The sequence below is a fragment of the Rhinatrema bivittatum genome, chromosome 11 (genome assembly GCF_901001135.1).
Source record: "Rhinatrema bivittatum chromosome 11, aRhiBiv1.1, whole genome shotgun sequence".
Classification (NCBI taxonomy): Eukaryota; Metazoa; Chordata; class Amphibia; order Gymnophiona; family Rhinatrematidae; genus Rhinatrema; species Rhinatrema bivittatum.
The window spans coordinates 83,738,938-83,759,818 of NC_042625.1; the positions used below are offsets into that span (position 1 = coordinate 83,738,938).

Genomic DNA, 20,881 nt, shown 5'->3' on the forward strand with positions numbered 1-20,881 from the left:
CTTGGCTAAATCTGCCTGAAAGAATTATTTTCCCTCTGCAGTACATATACTGTGCTAGGTCTGTTTCTCACGCCACTCCTGGAGTACCGCCCATTCCTCGCTTCTCACTCCCACGGCCCCTCCAGTCAGTCTGGTTTTCAGGATATTCACAAGGAATAAGCATGAGATAAGGTTCGGTACGATAGCCTTTTTTTTTTTTTCTAAAACCGAATTGCCATGGTAACTGGGTAACCCTTGTACTCTGATTCTGTGGGTGTCAGCGTTTTTTGTTCAAATGTTTACTGGGATATTGTTATATGTAGTCTTCAAAATAACAAGAACACAAGTTTTTCCCTGGTGTGCAGGAAACATGGTAGACTGGAGCTATATCTTTGGAGAAATTTCCAGGTCATCCTGCAGGTTGTTTGTTTCATATGTTGCTGCGTTGACTCGCGTCCTGAGAACTAGCAGCCATTTTTACCAAACTCCTAGATGTCTGACCTTTTGTCGCAGAGTTTACTTCCTGGTGCGTTAGAGGTTATCCTCCAGTCAATGTCGTTTTGGAAGTAGCATTGCTGCCAAGCTCAGGTAAACCTCTGTGGGCTGATCCAGGTGAGGTTTTGCTTATTTGCATCTGTGGAGTTGTAGTTCCTGCTTTTCCTAAAGGAATTTAGAAGTCCCTGCATGCACTGCGGAAAAACCCAGGTCTGGATCAGTCTGTTGGGGTTGATGTTGGGTTAGGCGCCAATCCTGTTTGGAAGCTTGAAGTCATCAACTTGTAAATCACTCTGGTCAAAGTGGTAGTGTTAGGTTTAATGTAGAGGAACATTATATAAAGCATTACAGAGCTGATCCAGCAGGAACAGGAGTGATGTTCTTGGAATTCCAGTGTGCACCTTTTTTCCACAAATGAAGTAACATGGAAGGGGAGTCCTCCCCCCGCCACTATGGGCTTAGGCAGTATTCAGTGATGACATAATTATGATTCAGTCAAGCATTCAATCATTCCTGGCCTGCTTTATGTGAAAATTGTGTGTACTTGTGGATCAGTCTTATTCTCCTCTCCAAAGGGAAGAAGGTATTTAGATCAGCATGGCTGTGTGTTTCCCCTGTGTTTACTCCCCCACCCCCCACAAATAACTTGTGTTTTAGTGACCTCTCTGCACCAAGAAATCCAAGGGGATCCTGACAGGGTTTCAGTTTGGGGTTTGTTTTTTTTAGATTTACACACATGCATGGAAACATGCATCCCAGAAATCGGATCCCATTCGTTCTACATGAAACGGACAGAGAAACTTCTTGTTGCTTCTTAGACTTGCACAAATGTGTGCCTGTTGCAACTTTGCAACATTTTCAGAAGGTGGGGTGGCGAGGGCAAGTGTATAGAAGTCTGCACTGATGTTGGGATTTGTATGGGATCTGGTGCTGTTACTGCTCTGCCTTGTTTTTTCTTTGTAGTGCTGGGATTTTCTCCATCTTGCCCCATCGCCTTTCATTAACAGGGTGCTCATATAGCTGTGTGTCTAGAGGGGGATAAACTGAGCTGGTTCTCTTGTTTGCCCCCTAAGACATGCTGGGAAATGTAGGCCTTTTTTTTTTTTTCCTTAGGGAAATTAGAGCTACTCCTTGCATGCAGTGTAGAGGTAAAACCAGGACTGCTTTAGCCTGTTCCACTTGACATGGAATTATGGCCACTTTATTCTTAAAGGACATCTTACTTTTTACTGTGATGTTTGTACTTAGCAAACATATCACAGTCATCACAGGCCCTTTTGACAATCTACATGAAATGTCTTGTAATCAGAATGAATTAGAATGTACTCCATGGGGAAAGAGTCTTAATTAAGATGCACGTCAGACTGCCTGGCTTAAGCCAGTCAGATTGACACGTCCCTACCGTGGGCGTTTGTGGTATGTTGAAAAAAGATTGCTTACCTTTTACAGCATGTTCTCCTTGCTCATGACATCCTTTGGTGATAACGAGGCCTATTTTTTTTTTTTTTTTTATGATGGCGTCGTGAGCAGGAAGAGCACCTCATGAGCCAAGCAGTCCTTTCTATTTTTTTTTCCTGCATAATAACTCAGAGTTTTTAAAATAAAGGGATTTTATGAAAAGAACAGGGCAGCTATGACTGGGAATAATAGCGCATGCACACATCTGGAATCACAAAGTGATATTTAGTGCTGAGGATGTACAGACCAGAGTGGGGTGAAATAGCATGTTTCTGTGGCATCCCTGGGAAATGTTGGATGGTGGTGGTGGGGAGATCCACAGATTGCTGAAATTCCATTAAAGGGAGTATAAGAATAGCTTAATGGTTAGAGCAGCAGGTTGAGATCCAGGGAAACCAGGATTCAAATCCAGCTTCTCCCACTAATGCTCCCTGTAACCTTGGGCAAGCCACCTTAACCACCATTGCCGCATGTACAAACTTAGATCGAGCCTTTTGAGGATAGGGAAATACCTGCAGTACCTGAATGTAACTCTCCCATGAGCTAAGTCTAAAATAAATAAAATAAACAGCTGTTAGAAAACTGAAGATACCACATCTTAACATAATTAGTAATACAGTAGATGATGGCAGAAAAAAAAGTCTAGATGGTCATACAGTCTGCCTGGTTCTTTACACTGTTGAGAATATATCCCAGCTGTGGAAGCTTGACTACTTCTCTTTCCCTTCTTATGCAAGTCAGTTTTTGTTGCCTTCCTGTTTTGATTTCCCACCCTTAATCCCATACCTCACACCGCTTCTTCTCTTCATCCTGCCTCGCTGCCAGACTTTCTAATAATCCAAAGTACCACCAAAACTAGTAGGGCTATTGGCTGAACATCTGGTCTGGATGGTTCCTGGCCACCGCCAACCTGCTAGCAACTGTGCAGCTGGTTTCCAGGGAGTCCTAGCTTGCTCGTACCGGTGTGGGCTACCCCTGTGGACCGTGGTGTTGCTAGGTCGTGCTTCCTTTCATCTGTTTTCTCTTGATCACGGAGATTATCTGGCAGTAAGAGTACTATATCATAGCCTGGGCCAAGGGAAGGGGAGAAAGGTGGAAGACTTGTGAGTCAAATAAGGAAACACTTTTTTCCTGGAAGGGCTGTAGGATGCAGGGAACATCCTCCTAGTGGCGGCAGCAAAAACCGCAATTCAGGAAAGTTTAGGCTAAGCACAGTTGATTAGCAATAGGGAAGTGGAGGGAAAGCTGGAGATTGTTAGGCTCTGCAATGGGTTGAAATTGTTTGAAATGTTGCCTCTCTTGCAGGAGAATTTTTAATATTGTGCAAGCACATTTAGCTGGGGGCTTTCTTGTGCATTTTTCTTTGGCTCCTCCCTTAAATCTAAGCCCAAGTCAGCAGTTATGATTTTCGATTTTCAGTGACATGATTATTTTTTTTTTTGTAAAATAGAAATACAGTCATTTGGAGGTTCCCATATGGTAAGTTACTGTTTCAGATCTGGGCAACACTGGTGCCCATCTGAGCGGGCGTTTCCTTGTTCCCATCCCTGAAGCACTTTAAGTCATTATTTTCCTACTAAACTATAATCTTCACTCACTTTAATTTGCAGGCAGAGCTGCTGTTCTTAAAAAAACCAAACAAAAAAACCCAACCTGCCCAGGGAAGTGTGTTTTTTTTTTTTTGTTTTTTTTGTTAATGCTGTGTGAATTTTGAAGAACTGTTTAAAATCCCAGGGGTGTCAGTGAACACTGCTGCCTTCCCTCTACAGACCTGAACAGTAGCATTGAAAGCGATTGGGGGGAGAAGGCTTTAAATACATTTATAACAATCCAGTGCTTTGCAAACGACAGCTCTGAAATTCAGCTCCATCTTACCATGTTCCCAAATGCCATTCTGACCTTTAAGATCACAGTCGCAGGACAGGGATTAGCATTCGAATATCTGCCTGGTTTCACCAAAGGGCGACGTGTAATCCATAAGGATGCTGGTATCAATACCGTAACTTGTTTCTTTAGCTGTAAAAGCAACACTAGAGCTAGCTCTGAATATCCTATAACTTTAGTCCCTATTTGTACTCTTACCCATCCCTCTGATAGCAAAATTGTGCCATCCCCTCAGAGAAGCCCACCCCAACCCCTGACACCTCTCCAAGCATGCATCTGGATTCCCATCCACCTTCCAGACAGACAGACAGACAGGGCCTCGCGCCCTTCCCTCTGAAGCAGGAAGCCCTCCTCCGCTCACCCTGTATCTGCTGCCCATGCAGACCTTGTGGGGAAACATTTCCCGGCAGAATAAAGTGCAGCCCTCCCCCCCGCCCCCCCCACCGAGCCTGGGATGCACTGCCACCAAAAGTGGGGGTAAGTGCGGGATGAAGTCAGGGCCTTCACCGCCAGTCTGGGTGCAGAGTGTCCCACGGCGTCCTTCCCGCCTCTTCCTGGCTGTGCACAAGCTCCGCTGGCCTGCTTTCCAGTTGGATCTGTCGCACGAGCCGTGGGACGCTGGAAGCGGCAGATCGGCGGGCTCCTTCCCCTAATTCTGGGGGTTCAAGCCATTGCGCATTTTGTAAGTTAACGTTTTATCTTGTTTCTTTTGGGGCTAATGGCACACACATCTCCTTAAAGGCTAGTAAATCGGAAGGTGAGCCCAAACCCTGCATAGATATGTGTGTGTGTGTGCGTGCGTGTGTGTGCGTGTGTGTGCGTGTGTGTGCGTGTGTGTGCGTGTGTGTGCGTGTGTGTGTGTGTGTGTGTGTGTAAAGGTTTAGTGCAAGGAGGAGCACGGGCATCTTCTCTTCGCCTGCTCCCTCCTGGCAGCCCTGCTCTTCGGATGCAGCAGTAATCTGCTGTGTTTCTTACAAGCAATTAATCACCACTCATTCTCTTTCCTTAAACATATGTATATTAGGAATGTGCAATTTGCAGAGGATTTGGATTTTGAGAAATTTAACACTTATTCAAACAGTTCTGTATGTTTTCCCAAATATTTTGTTTTACTTGTTGAGCTTTGGGGGAAAAAAAGGCAAATATATGTGCTTTTTTTTTTTTTTTAAACTGGGATGATACAGAATGCCATGAGAAGGCTTTGAGTTACACTTACCGGGAAAATTCAGAGTTTTGGTGGTGGTTTGTCTCTCCCTTGTTCCTCCCATCCTTCCTACACTTCCATGTCTGCTACCCCTGTGACTCGATGCTGGGACTTGATGTCCCCAAGTTGGTTCTCGTATAAAATCGGATCCCGCCATCCCCCACCCAGAACTCCTGGTTTGAAGAGAGATGAAAATATTCTTAAATAGTTTGGTACAATTAAGCACTAGTTTTAGTCAGTGTTTTGTTTTTTTTGTTTAATTGGAAGGCTTAGCAGGCTGACCTGGTTCGTCACCGGCTGTCTGTGCTTTTAAACCTTAGCTCATATCTTTGGTGGCCGGAAGACGTCGCCGTCCGAGAATTGCTTGGTAGTGGCCAGCAGTGTTAGGGAATGAAGTGGTGATTGCTGGATGGGTTTTGTTTTGTGGGCAGGGGAGACCTCCCAGCACCATTACCGTTAAGTACGGTTACCTCTCTGGCCACCTCAGGGTGGAGGGGACCACGACTGGGTAAGGGCAATCCTGTCTCACTCTCGGGGAGCCGGGGGTGCCCAGATCGGATCAGCTTATGCTTCTGCAGCCCAGAGGAGGGTGACCAAAAAGAGGTGGTGACTGCAGTGCAAGCCCTGTGAGATGAGGCTCGCACACCTTAAATATGTCCAATTGTAGAGGCAAGGGGGGGACATTTAAATCCTTGAAAGTTAGAAGTAGTGAAAAGGAAGTGAACCTTCCACAGTGGGAAGGCAGTGGTGAAAGAAGGGTGCGGGACTGTATGAAACTCAAAGGCTGGTAGGGGGCAGAGGTGAAGTAATGCTGGGAAAATATTTCTTCATGGAGATGGTATTGGTTGCATGGGGCAGAATTAAAAAAAACAGCCTGAGAAATACAGAAAGGATCCTTGGTGGCAGGAGAGTGAGGGAGAAACCGGAGATGACCTGGCCTGTGGAATAGGAGGGCAGGAAGGGAAGATGGGCAGATCTAGCTGGGTCTTGTAGTAACATTGTTCTGTGTTTTTGGTTGTTTTTTTTTTAAATCTCCGTTTCTGTTCTCCCGTGTGAGGCTGTGGCTGTGCGGGAGGAAAGCTTGCACTACTGCTGCTGTCCATTCTGTACCTATTGTGCTACAAACATTTCCAACGCTATCAATCTGGCTGCTTTTCCCCAGCCCTGAAATTCACTGTGGATTGAAAAGAAGTTGTTTGTTTTTTCTTTTTGCTCAGTGCCTCTCTGAAAAGCTAATTTGGCACTGCCTGTCAACACTTCAGGCTGGCAAAGTGCAACGTCTTAATCCTTCCTCACTGTCAGTGTGCAGCCAGCAAGGGCCGTTTCATGTCGCAAGCCCCCAGGCCTGCTCCTGATGGAGAAGGGCAGAGGAAGGGGGTCAGGGAAGTGACCTCACCTTTTAATAATTCCTAATTAAACCTCCAGCAGACGGAGAGATGTTTTCCTCTCTCCCGAGAAGCCTTTGCAAGACATCTGGGGAGGGAGGAGCGTTGCTCACACCAAGCCTCTTGTTAGGGACTTCGCATGTCCGGGCGGCCTCCGGGAAGCCACTCCAACGCTGGGAGGCTAATGCCTTCCTGATTAATTGTTCTGAGATTGCCCAGCGGCTCCCACTTGCAATAATTGCAGCCTAATGGTTGTAGGAACTGCTGTTAGGTCCTCACAGCTTTCTGTGAAAGTAAGAAGATATGAAAACCCCAAACCCCCTCCTCTTTCGTTCACTTCTACTGCTTGTTAAGTAACATATGTGATTGGAATATTTTGTTTTGGGACCGTCCATCCCAGGGTTGAAAGTATATGTTTGATCAATTAAAAATCTGCAGTTTTATCAAGAGAAAAAGGAGGAGGTATACTTTCTACAATATGAGAACATAAGAGGTGCCCTGCTGGGTCAGACCCAGGTCCATCGAGCCCATCGTTCTGCCTCTGAGAGTGGCCAGTCCGGGTCACAAGAACCCATCGGATCCCCAGCAGTTGACCTGTTCTTGTATCGCACTCCTGGGGACAAATCTCCCTTCTGAAGGATGGCTAAACAGATTAGGGCTCTTCAGCTTGGAAAAGACACAATTGAGAGGGCACGTGATGGAAATTTATAAGATCATGAGTGGGGGCGGAACGGGTAAATAGGGAGCGGTTATTTACCCTTTCAAACAGCACTGGGACTAGGGGGACCCTCCATGAGATTAGCAGCCGGCAGATTTAAAGCAAATCGTAGGAAATATTTTTTTCGCTCATCGCACAATCAAGCTGTGGGATCTGTTACAGGAGGGCATGGTCAAGGCAGCTAATGGAGAGGACTGGACGAGTTCCTGAAGGAGAAGTCCGTAAATTATTATTAGCCAGGAGGATGTGGGAATCCCAGCGCATTCCATCCCCTTTATCTTTCCTGTTGTCCTTCTCTGAACCTTTTCTATGTCTTTTTTTTTTTTTTTGAGACAAATTGTGGTAGGAACTTTTGAGGAGCTTTTTCAAATTAATATTTAATGCCACAGTCATAGGTGCCAGCTCTGTGGGTTGTGGTGGGTGCTCGAGCACCCCCTCTTTTGACAAAATTCCTTCACTTTGATCAGAGAGGGGGGTAATTTTGTAGTCCTCGCAAATGGGTGATGACATCGGATGGAGCCCGGCACGGAAGGCTGATCTCAAAGATTCTAGAACTTTCAAACATGCCCGACTGAGCATGTGCAGCTGTAGTCATCACCCTGCTCCCTAGGCAGAGACCCTCAGTCTCTTTTCCGCGGAGCAATGTGGTTGCAGGAGCCGTGTGTGTCACGGTATTCAGCTTTGCTTTCTTCTCACAATTTTTGAAATTGATTTTTTTTTAGAGCTGCAGCTGTTCTTCTTTCCTTTATCTTATGGTAGTTTTTCTTTTCTTTTCTCTTCTCTTCTCTTTTCCTTTCATCCTCTTCTTTCCATTGTCTGCCAGCCGCATGGCAGGACTTAATTGCTGTGCAGCCTGGCAGAATCTAATGCTACCCTTTATTAAATACTAAACTGCAGGTGCAGTATTTATCTGTGTCCTCTCCCTTAGCAAGATCACATCTGCGTAGAGCCCAGTGGACCCAGAGGTCACAGTGGTGCCAAGCCCACGCAGAACCTCTAAGACTGCATCCGAGTCATCCTGTCTCTCTCTAGGACTCGTCGTCCTAGTGGCGGGTGCTTTCAGATCTGGAATTAGGGGATCTTCTTTCAAAGTCCTCCTACCCAAATTGACCTAGCCACAAATGCGTCCCACCCTAGGCTGGGGAGCTGATAGAGATGGGCTCAGCATCAGTTTCCTCGAAATCCTTGCTTTTGTAAGTGCTAGCTTACAGCCCAACACCCTTCAAGGATGAAAATGGTCCTCTTAAATCTCTCTCTACTTCTGTAGTCTGGGGGGCAGCACCGTTTCTGTTCCCTCCATAGAGGTGCTGCAAGCCATCGCAGGTCTCCTTAAATGCAGTTCCTGCCAGTCCTTCCAAGGAGAGAATGGTCCGCATCACCTGAATATAGAGTTACCATATGCATAGCAAATACGCTAACCCCTGTGACCCAGTTATAACTTAGGAGCCTATGTGTTAAGCATTCCCCCCCCCCTGACCCAAAATGGGGGGAAACCCTTTAGTTCATCAGGCTTCATGAGGGAGCAGCAATACTGGGATGTGCCATGGAGGTGATGGATTTGAACTTAAGGAGGGAGAGAACGGAGCCACCATTCCCGTCACAACGCCTGCTAAGTTTACAGCAGGACAGAGGTTTAAGTCTTCTCTCCAGCTCTTAAGGCCCGTGAAAGTGCCTGTGCTGCCTGGGCATGCCAACCGTGAGCGTGGTTGGAGGAGCTGAGATCAAGAAAAGAAAGAGGAGAGCATGTAGCACAGTAACATTTCATTACAGGACATGAAGACCTGGCCTTGTGAATGATTCACAACTCCTAAGGCTGGAAATGAAAAAAAAAAAAAAAAGGGTTACACAGGGAACTCTCTGGTGGCATTTAGTAACTGGCTTTACCCAAAAACCGAGCAAGCCGTTATCTTGAGCAGAAGGAAAGGTTGCAAGTGGTCCTACCTAGAGTTGGAACTGGGAAATTCAGATATTTAACAAGACGATGCCACCAAAGTCTAACAGAAGTGAATGGTGGGATTAAGAGGGCAAATGGTTTCCCAGGAGGACATCACCATCACAATAAGGAAAAAGACGGGTATGGAGCATGGCCAGGCAGGAGGTGAACCAACACACACAAATGCACTTTAATTCTCCTCATCTTCTTGAAGTGCCGTCTTTGACATGAAGGTTGGCAACTCTGGCGCATCAGTTCTGACTATGCCGAGCTGTCCCCTAACTTCATCCATGCTTCCAGATCTTGACCAATTTTTCATGTCATCAACTTGGACGACTATCAGTTCTCAGGAGTACAAGAGGCCAAAGGACACGTGAAGACCCATTTTTCACTTTGCAAAGATTTCTGTACATGATCAGTCAAAGAGAGCACGTTCTTAAAGTCCAAAAGGCTTGAAATGTCACAGCTTTTAGGGGAAGAGAGAGTCGATATTTGCAAAGAGTTCATGAAACCCTGCACCCTGTAAGTTGGTGTTGTCTTACCGTGAGGCTGAGACACTGTCTCAGCTCTGCACCCGCTGACATTCCTCGTGATCTTGGGCAAGTTGCTTCACCCTCGCTTGCCTCATTTACTAAGCATGGGAGGAAAAAAAAGCTTTAGTAAATCAGACCCTTAGATTGTAAGCCCTTCGGGGACAGGGAAATACCTACAGTACCTGAGTGTAATCCGCTTTGAGGTGTCACAAAAGGCAGTATATAAATAACACTTTATCTTTATTTGAAATCCAAGCAGGTCTGTCCTTGTTGCCCTCAGAATTGGCCACCAATTGGCCACCTACCCAGTCTCCCAGACCTTTAGTGGTCATGTGGTGGCCTCTTGCTGAGAACTGGCCATTGAGATCCATTTTAATGGGGGCTGGTAGCTCACCTGGTCGCCAGGGTCCTGCCACAGCAGTTCTCCCATCCCGTTGGAGCATTGTGACTTGAAAATGGTGCAGGCATTGCCGTGATTCCAGTGGCTGGTGAGTCTCGCTGCAGTGCCCAGGGAGTTTGCCAAACGAGAATAAAAAGTGGAGCGTCGCTTAGGTTTTTCTAAGAGAGGCGACGTCTGTTTAGAGACTACGAACTCGCGCGAGATGTTCCTAGTCTGCTCTTGTAAAAATGGCCTTTTCTATCTTTTTGGCAGCCATAGCCTTTTGCACAATTCTTGAGCGTGCCAGCTTGTCACGCTGGGACTGGAAAAAGAGCCCTTTAACAAAAGCCATAACACAATTTCCGCAGTTTCAAAGTTTTGTGTGTTTTTTTTTTTTCCCCCTTCGCTGTTCTGTTCTTGGCGATTGAGTTTAATTGAAGTAATTTCAAAGCAATCTGATCTTGTAAAGAGGAATATTAAGGAGTTAATTACTGCAAACTGATTGCCAATTCGATTGGGGGCATCAGGGAGCCAAGGAGTTTTTACTCTCTGCATGCAAAGTGACTAGCGAGCTAACTTTTGAAGGTCTTCTGACTGCCAGTGGAGTAATTTAGCTGTTTTTTTCTTCTTAATGTCGAAGACTTCCAGCCAAAGGTTTCTCCTGTTCTTCTTCTCCAAGGTCCTGGTCTTGAGTTGTTAACTGCTTCCATTTTCACTTAACGGGGCTGATCCAGTCCGCGCTTTACCACTAGGACTTTTCTTTGGAGAATTCAGAACCACAAGTCCATGCAAGGAATGGGGCTAAAACTAGAACTGAAGAAGCTTGTCCCTTGGGGGGGTGGGAGGGGGAAGGCGGCCATTTGGACAAACCCCACTCCTCTGGGTAGAAATGCCATCAATCAGATTTGCTCTGCAATGAGTTTGATTTGGAGGCTTCTGATCAGAAGGCTTATCTGGTGCAAACTCTCCGGTCGGCTGACGGCCTTTAGGAAATATAGAACCCTTTCTAAATTATTTCCTATCTCAAAGTGTAGGGCCCATAATTCAAGTGTAGCCTTATAAGGAGCCCCATAACCAGAGGCAGAACACCTTATTATAACTCTGACTTGCCATTTGTTTAAAATGTACCAAAACTCTCTGCCGGTCTTTATTTATTTATTTATTTTCTTTATTTTAGTTTTTTCTATACCGGCATTTGTGAGGGTATCACATCATGCCGGTTTACAATAAACAGTGGAGTGATAAAAGGAACAATGAACGAAATAAATAATAGGTGTGAAACATAAAATAGTTACAGTTACAATAAAACAGGGATGAGTACAACTGGGAGCAAGAGGAAAAATGAAAGGAACTTTAACATAGTATAATAACCGGAGTATGACGGGGTACATTACAAGAATTATGTGATTTACAATGATTTGTTCATTTGAAATAATTACAGTTTTTTATATAAGGGTAGTGGTCAGAAGTGATGGTTGTCTGCATATGGGTAGTGCTTGGAAGTTGGTTGTAGGTGAGGTGAGTGAGTTTAATCCGAGTCTGGGAAGGCTTTTTTTGAATAGCCACGTCTTTAGCGGCTGTTGCCTGGCTTTAAAGGCTCCTGAGCTCACCGTCGCTGTCATCTTCCCCTGACCATGAAGATTATTTACCACCTTTTCTTTTAATAATTTACCTCTCATAACCTTCCTGAAATGGAAGTTGGATTCAGTGATCTGTAGTTACATGGCTTTGTTTTAAAGCAGTAATGAACTAAAAGCCCGGGTTCTGGCATTCGCCAGTTGCGCAGGAGAAACGAAGCTACTCTTACCCAGATAAGAGGGCCTCCTGGAGCTCCCATGACCAGACACAGGGTGTGGTCGTAGGCTCGTTCTTGGGAATGGAGCTACTCGGTGAGACATGCGCAGCCTTTCTTCCGGTGCTCAATACCTCCCTTGCAGATGTCCATATGTGCAGCATAGGTGGGGGTCTGGGGCGCTGGGTGGGGAGAGTTGGATAGAAGTTATTACTGCAGGTTTCAGCGGTCTGCATCTGGATACTGAAAACAGTGCCTCTTTTATTTATTTATTTATTTTAATCCTTGCCCACCATTTTGTAGTTATCCATAAGTCTCTCGCGCTGGAAACATTTGACTGGTTGCCAATTAATTTACAAAGCAGATCTGTCCAGTTAACTGTATCTGATTATAATCTGTGTGATATGGGCAGATAAATACAAATATAATGCTACTTCAGTCCTTACCTTGATGAGAGGCTTGGAATTTTTACTTTGAGCTTAAAAACTGGACGTAGGAGGCAATGCTGTGTGAGAGCTGAGAGACTTTGTCTCCCAATACTGGAGCCAGGTAGGAAAAGGTTTGGAATTTGGATGATTATTAGTATTTATGAGGAGCCATCAGTGTACATAGCACTGTACAAGAGAGAGGCATCTTGAGGAGAACTGGGGCATGCAACAAACTAGATGGCACAGATAAAGACAAATTAATCCATCCTGTTTGCCTAATGGTGAAGCCCACTTCATAGATTTTCCGGTCCAGTTAACGTAAGAAGCGATGGACAGGATACTGGAATGCCATGTTTGGTTTGGTTGGTGAGATGGCACTGAAGTGGATACAAGGATTTTCATTTCTGGCTTGATGGAGGCCTGATTTGAGGCTTGGCCTGGAATGAGGGAACTGAATGCAAGGAGGCTTTAATGGTTAGGGGGAGGGAGGGCTGGGTGAGATAAGAGATCTGGTTGGGGGCTTAAAGTGAGGCAGTAGCACATGGAAGGAGCTGCCATTTGTATTCAAGAGCTTGCGTTATAAATCTGGTCACTGCCTTAAGGCAGAGTCCATGCAGCCTCTGCGATGGAGGCATTAACGTGATGTAGTAACGTATAGCATGTTCACGGGTAACAGTCAAAAGGTATCACCACCTTGCTGTAAAAAAAAGAGAAGCTGGGACAGTCCCTCCCCCGCAGCTGACCACTACAATACACAGCTCCCTCGATCACTACCTTTGTGAATGAAAATTGCGGAAGAGATAGAAGGTAAGGTTTGTCTGTCTGTGGATGATACTAAGAGCTGCAACAGAGTGGACAAGCCTGAAGGAGCAGAGGGAATGAAAAGTGATATAAGAAAGCTTGAAGACTGGTCTAAGGTTTGGCAACTTGGATTCAATGCCAAGAAGTGCAGAGTCGTGTGTCTGTGGTGCGGTTGATACAAAAGAGCCGTATGTGATGGATGTAAGATTGATGTGCATAGACCGGGAGAGGGATCTTGGGGTGACAGTGTCTGGAGATCTGAAGGCGGTGAAGCAATGTGACAAGGCGATAGCTAAAGCCAGAAGAATGCTGGGCTACACAGAGAGAGAATGACCAGTAAGAAAAAGGAGGTGATAATGCCCTCATACAGGTCCTTGGCGAGGCCTCACCTCGAGTGCTGTGCTCGGTTCTGGATCCCTTATCTCAAAAAGGTTAGAGACAAGAAGGAAGCAGTCCAGAGAAGAGCGACCAAAATGGTGTGGGGTCAGTATTGGAAGACTTATGAGGAGAGGCTGAAGGATCTGAATATGTACACCCTGGAGGAAAGGAGGTGCAGGGGAGATAGGATACAGACCTTCAGATACCTGAAAGGTTTTAATGATGCACAAACTTCAAACCTTTTCTGTTGGAAAGGAAACTGTAGATCTAGGGATCATGATATGAACTCCAAGGGGGACAACTCAGAACCAACATCAGGAAATATTTCTTCATGGAGAGAGCGGTGGATGCCTGGAATGCCCTTCCGGAAGAGGTGGTGAGGACAGAAACCAGGGAACAAACTAAAAAGGGCACAAGACAAACACTGTGGATCCCTAAAGATTACAGAGGGTGGACATTAAGGAAAGGGTGCACAGAGTGGCAGTTACTCCCCTTCACAGAAGGCACGGCCTTGATGCTCGTGATGCAACTGCAACATCGCTCTGGGCTTCGACAGCAGGCGGGAAAGGGGTAATTGAATTCAGACCAGAGCCAGCGCTGGTCCGGGGTACTGAAACGCAGACACTAGGGAAGAAACGCAGGACGGCTTCTATGGCCAAGTCCAAAAACAAAGCACATCCAAGGGGAATTGTTTGAATTATCAAGAAGGCTGCTCGCTCTGTAAAAATGTTGCTAGCAGTAATTTTGTAATGAGTTTGACAGTTGCTTGGTTTGGATTGTAAATATTACACGGAACAGCATTTACTACCATGGGAAGCTTGCTGGGCAGACTGGATGGACCTTTTGGTCTCTTTCTGCCGTCATTGCCTTGTTACCGTTTTACTACGTAAACGTGTAACCGGGAACACGTGGCGGGTCAGCCACGCTGTGCTTCCCCTGCCTTCACGAAGCATGGCCACCCCTCATCTCCTCAGCCGGTGACGCGGTTCACTGGCTCTTCCCTGAAAGTGACATCAATCCGTGTCTGTAACGTCTGCCGTCCCCCCCTTCTCTCGCCAATCCCTCTGAGAGCCCTGGTGATAAACTAGAAAGCTGCAGCCTGTTTGTCTTAGCTGTACTGGCGCGGTGTTAGACAGGAGGGTTAAACGCTGAATACTGATCTCTGAAAATGAAGGATCAATAATTCATTGAGAATGAGAAATAGGGGAATATACAGATATCTTCAATATATCTTTATTGAGGAATACAATCCAAACCTAAGACCACTGCATGCATCTTCTAAATCCTTTGTAAGGAAGTTCAGGATTATATTCGTTTTGTATCAATGAAAGTAGTGAAACTGTTTCAGATTTGTAACAACCATGGCTGGAAATAGCCATGTGTAACGTATGCCTTGTTACATTGTTTTCCACTCTTTTGTCCTTTGTTGCAGTTGGAAATGGCAGGAAGGAGTGCTTGTGGGCTGTTTCAAACTAAATCAATTAGATTACCTGTAACAGAGTCAAAATGAAAAGCCTTTCATACTGAACCCCATTTTTTCTTTTTTACACTCTGAGTTCAGATTCTGAATCACCATCCTTACTCCTCTTCCCCTCCCCCCAGCTCCCCCCAGTATATATATTTTTATCCAATTTGGAGGGAGGACATTTTGGGAACCCATTCCCCCCCCCCCCCCCCCCAGTGAGAAACTTTTGGCTTGGAGTGTAAATTGATTGCTGCCTGCCATCCACATAACTTCCTTAAAAGCTGGTCTAGGAGGGGGTCAATGACCTGGGCCAGAGCTAGAAATGAGCTCATGGAAGCTGAGACGCATGCCCTGTAGAAGGCTACAGGAACTCTCCTTCCTGTGCACAACCGCCAGGACCTGGGGAGTGTGGCTTCATTTTGAATTATGTGATGCATCCAAAATACAGCAAGGGGACAAATCTGAGTTAAGTGGCAAAATATGCGGGAACTTTTGTAGCCACCTAACTTTAGCTGAGTTTTCAAACCAAAACTAGCCAGGTGGCTTGTCTTTTGAAAATTGCTTTGGGGTAAGTGGGTGCTTTATGTAAGGGAGAAACGATGCATGTAGAATAAAAAAAATGCAATGCTACATACCTACTTGCCAAACAGCTAAATATAGCCGTGTTCTGAAAACGCACACCGATGTTCAGCCATGCAGCCCCCCGGCAGTGATCTCTGCACATATCTCCATGGTTAGGCATCTAGATCCCTTTGGAAATTCTCTTCTAGGTGTGCACACCCGGTGCCTGGTAAACACGTGCGTTTTAAAGGCCGTACAGCAGACCTAGACTGTGCAGTAGTAGTTAGAAACCAGTGGAACCTGCGCTTACAGTGCTGATATTTATCCACAGAGTCACAGGAAATTCATCCCTTACCTGACGCAGAAGTTGAACCGTTTTGGAAATCACTAGCTGGTGCCTGGTTGTGAATGCTGAGTTCTGAATGTGGCGAGCGCTTTGCGGTCTGAGCTAAAATTCCACTCTACCACCAGCTCTTTCACTGATGGGGAAAAGAAACCCGCGTTGAAGCCACTCTTACCCGATTATAAATGTGTGGAAAAGTAAAAGCAGGAGGTGTTAAGAATTGCCCCGTATGCCACCTGCCTGGAATGCCACGCTGTAAGGGGAACGGCCTCTGATCACTCACCTTCTTGCTCTCTGCAGATTGAAGCCCAGCTGAGCGCCAGGAGACGAGGACAGATGCCCAGCCTTGCCGAGATGGATGGCTGGGGAAGGCGTTCCCAGCAGGTGAGCTTTCTCTTCCTCTGCAAGCCCGCTGTACCTAGAACCCCACTGTGATCTCCGGAACTGGAGTCTGATCTGGTTAACTGCTTAACTGATTTATGCAGGCGTTTCGGATCTGAACAGAATAACTTGGGGGGGGGGGGGTGTATTGTGGAGTTGGGGGCAAGCGTTGGACAAGATCCCCAAGATGGCTTGAGCGTCCGGTGAAGGGTGGGGTTTGTCTTTGCTTGGTCCTTTTGGATCCTGTGTTTTATAGAAAATATTTGGGCTGAAGCAAGGAAGTTCCTGCATCTGTTGATCCCCGGGGGGTTTGGAAGGGACGGCTCCTCCCCCCCGGTGCTTGCTAACCGCTCCGTTGAGGTTTGGACCTGCATTCTTTAACGTTATCTGCTGTGTGTGCTTTGGTGGTAATACGATGGAAGGTGTGAGGTTCTGCTGAATGCTGGTTGTATGCTCCTGTATCTCCCTGTCTGATGCTATTCGGGTGATTTAAGGACAGTGCGGCTAAAGAATTATCTCTTCACTCTTGCTTTCCTCCTTTGTTTATCGCAGCATCTTTCCTGCCTCTTGGCTTTTGCCCTCACCTCTGCTCCCTCTCTTGGCTCCTGCCAGGCCCGTCCCTCTTCCATAATCTTCCTGCGGATTTCACCTTCTCCGGTTCTTTTGCTTTTTTTTTTTGTCAGTTTTGTTTTATTTTGCTCACGTAGGATTTTTGTTTTACGTTTCTGGCCGTGAGGAACGTTTCCAGCTTTCAATCCTTTTTCCTACCTCTGCCCTCCACATCTGTCCCAAGCGTGCCTGACATCTGTTACAGTGATGGCCTCTACCACCTCCTCCAGTGGGGCCACTTCTCAAACCTTGCCATCCTCAGCTTTTGCTTCTTACAAGATTGGTTCTTAAGCCAACACCCAGGCCCCCCTTCGATGTCTTATTACCAAATTTTGTAATAATCCCCACAACTACTAAGATTAGACACCACTGCTTTTCTGCTAAAGCCCAAGAATGGATGCAGCCAGTGACAGCGAGGAGCTCTCGGTGAGATAAGTGGAGCCCACGAGTATATATATAATATGCAGGGTCAGGAAGACTATATCACCTGACTGAGCAATAAACCACCTTGAATTCCCTTCTGAATAACCTGCTTGATCGGTTAGGCCAGATCAGACGGTGGTTACGGCTGTTGAGGCGCTCGGTGCTGTGTCAGAGCTTACAGAAATGTTCTGCCCTGGTAGCCGTGCAGGCAGCTCTTTCTCCAAGCTGCTGAGGGGGAATTGCTTGGCGGTAAGTTAGCTGAGGTACGTCTGGGCAGCACAGTAGGCCGGATTTGGCGATCGGAGTTGAAATTAACCGAGCTTGCTTTTATTAGCTCGGCGTCGAATGGTTTCCAGTTTGGGGAAAAATGCGATTCTGAAGTGGGATGTGAGCGGGGCCGTACTGGATAGTTGACGTAACTATCGCATGTTAATAAAAGAACAATAAAGCACTTAGCACTTGGGTTACCTCTGGATAATCTTACGCTCTCTAGGGCAGTTGGTTTCCCTTCATAAACTGCTAGAGGGTAGGATTACATTTTTGCTTTTGTTGTCTGTCACCTTGCCTGGAGGGGAGAAAGGGGAGCACTGCCTTACCGAGCTGTGTCACCAGTTCCCAGAAGCTTTCATACACCAAACGTAGCCCTTGCCACGCACCATTATAGAGGCAGGAAAAGTCCTCCGGCGGCTGAACGTTTCTGTAAACGTAGCCCTGCATTAGGCCAAGGCTCCTGGACTCGGGGTGGCGTTTCGTTGAATTGAACGTCAACGACTGCAGCTTGGTTTAGGGACCAAGATATTGTCTTGGTCCCTAAACACTGCCCCCGGGTAAGCTCCCTGGCTGATAACTGCCCTCCCCTCGGGAGGTGGAAGTACCCCTGCTGTTTGACAAGGTGAGTACTTTTGCCTGCGGTGGGGCGATGGGGAAAATAAAGCATGGATGAGGATTTTAATCTTTGAAATCTCCACGTATTCTTTACCGTGCGTCCTCTGCACCTGTGGTAGAGCTGGTGCCAGATGCACAGGGACAAAAGCACCCCTGGGAAGCTGCACAGGGAGTGGGTTCTGGTGCAGAGTGGTAGGGAAGAAACAGCACTTCTCAGCTAAGCAGCTCTCTTTTTTTGGAGAGGGGTGGAGGCACAGAAAACCCACAAAAAAGTTTGAAAATTACCCACTCTCCCTCCCTCCCGCCGCTCCCCCCCACGAAATCACCAGCCAAGAACCACAAAATTCAGGTTTCTGGTGGGGGCATTAAACATATATACTAGAGATGTGAATCGGAATCGGTTCGGTTCCGGTTCCGATTCAAATCGTGCATTTTTTTTTGTCCAGCCGAATCGTTTTTTATCGGCTGCACCCGATCCGATAAACAAAAAACCCACCCCGACCCTTTAAACTGCTCCCTTAGCCTCCACCACCCTCCCGACCCCCCCCCCCCCCCCCCCAAAAAAAAGATTTTAAAATTACCTGGTGGACCAGTGGGGGTCCCGGGAGCATTCTCTCTCGCTCGGGCTGTCGGCCGATAAACAAAAAACCCACCCGACCCTTTAAAACTGCTCCCTTAGCCTCCACCACCCTCCCGATTTCCCCCCCCCCCCCCCAAAAAAAACATTTTAAAATTACCTGGTAGTCTACTGGGCCCCGGGAGCGATCTCCCGCTCTTGGGCCGTCGGCTGCCACTAATAAAAATGGCAGCGATGGCCCTTTGCCCTTACCATGTGACAGGATAACCGTGCCATTGGCCGGCCCCTGTCACATGGTAGGAGCACTGGACGGCCGGCACCATCTTTAAAAATGGCGCGTGCCATCCAGTGGGATTTCTATTGTATCGCACTCTTTAACGATTAATGACGATTTAAAAAATATCGGATGATATTTTAAATTGTCAAAAAACGATTCACATCCCTAATATATACCAGAACTGAGCCTGTCTCGCTGACTCTCTGTGTTGGCTTGCCCATGTAACATCCTACAAGGTCACAGATCTGCTTTGGATGATGTCAGCGGGATAACTTGAATATTCTGTTTTGGTGTCTGAGTTTTCAGGCACGATCCTGTGCCCCTAACTCCAGCTGTCTTTCCTCCCTAGTATGCTATGAAGTGGGTCAGCATGGTCCTGGAGCCTGCTGCGTTCCTACTGCTCCTGGGCAGGACGCCAGCTCCCCAAACGCACCCAGGTCTGCATATTTCTCACACTGTATGTGGTGGCGGAGAGCGACGCGGAGACCTACAAATTTACAAAATCCTTCCCGTGTTATTAAACGGCATCCTCTGTGTGCTACAGGAGCTTGTCATGATCTGTTTCTCGGGAGTCCGTGAAGATATAATCACACTGTCAAGGAAAACGCCAGAAACACACCATGCTATTTTTATAATAATCTGAACACCTGCAGCAGCATTTTTCAGTAATTACACTTACAATGCTCGTTTCTTAATTTCTTTTCCTTAGGCCTGTCACCTGGTTTTCCTGGCAGCAGCCAGCTTAGTGGCAGAATAACAGCACATCACAGGATATCCTAAAATCTGATCTTCATATCCATAAGAAGAAACCATGCAATATATTTGTGCTAGAAATTGGATTACTTTGCATGGATTGGTTGTCTTGGAAAAACTAGAGCCAGTGCCATGTTGAAGTCATGGCGCCAAAAGAGATGTCAAGTCAACGCCCAGCCCAATGCTCCTATAGGCTGTTCCCTCTCCCAGGAAAGGAGGTGGGGGGGGGGGGGATCCTGGGTAGGGGAGAGGGAGATGGGGGCGGATGCTGCTGAACAGGAGAGTGGGAGGAAGGGTGGAAGGGTCACTGGTGAGAGTGGGGTGAGGAAGAAGAGGCTGTTTATCATTTTAAGCCACTAACTGTTTAAGTAGTTATAGGATTCACTTTTTAAACAATATTTACACCTTTACCAAGGACTTGGAAACCTTGTTCATGGCTAAGCTGCGGGCAGCTGCTACAGACCAGAGGCAGATCCTGGGGAGTGCTGTCAACACTTGTAAAACCAGAGCAAGTCCAAAATAGCCAGCATTGTACATTTGGTAGAAGAGACAAGTCCATACAGTACATAATCAGGTAGTCCAGGCAGACAGAACACAGGAACAAGACGAGGAGCCAGGCACAGGCTAGGACTGGAGCTGGATGAACTAGCCAGGAGCACAGCTGAGGAAAGGCCTGAAAACCCCTAAGTACTGCTGGGCCAGACCTAAAGCAAGAGTCAGGCTAGGCCGACTGATCCTGAGTTTGTGCCTCGCCCAGCGGTTTTCATCTCAGGGACTACCTGGCCAGTTGGATATCTGCAATGATTATGCATGAGTGAGATCTGCATGCAGTGCCTCCACTGTATGCAAATATCTCATGCATATTCATTGTGGATATCCTGAAAAACCAGACTAGCCAGGCGGTCCCTAAGAACTGGGTTGAGAACCACTGGGCTGGGCACAAACACAGAATCAGTCAGAGAATAGAACATTTATTTATTTAAATTCTTTTCTATACCGAAGTTCATGACACAAGTCATATCACATCGGTTTACCTCAAACGAAGGTAGTTTACATCAAACAAAGGTGGATTTAACCAAAACCTAATCAGTTGAAAGTGAGGAACGAAGGATGTGGTGGTTATAACAAGGTTAGAAATTCGAAAACGATACATTAGGAATTCGCTAGGTCGCCTGCAGAATAACATAATATAGTAGGGTTTCCATTGATATTTGCAGGGTATTAAATAACTTTAGAGAGG

General features: G+C 46.5%; 1 protein-coding gene across 2 annotated transcripts in view; it reads left to right on the plus strand.

Moving 5' to 3' along the window:
* Window positions 1–20,881, plus strand: part of SDC3 (syndecan 3) — a 205,060-nt gene that overhangs the window by 36,430 nt on the left and 147,749 nt on the right. The window contains exon 2 of one of the 2 annotated variants that reach the window (XM_029619748.1): window positions 16,037–16,120. The exons of the other annotated variant lie outside the window; for it this stretch is intronic. Within the exon in view, the coding sequence (XP_029475608.1) occupies window positions 16,037–16,120 (84 nt within the window). The remainder of the gene's footprint in view (window positions 1–16,036; window positions 16,121–20,881) is intronic. 2 annotated transcript variants of the gene reach the window in all.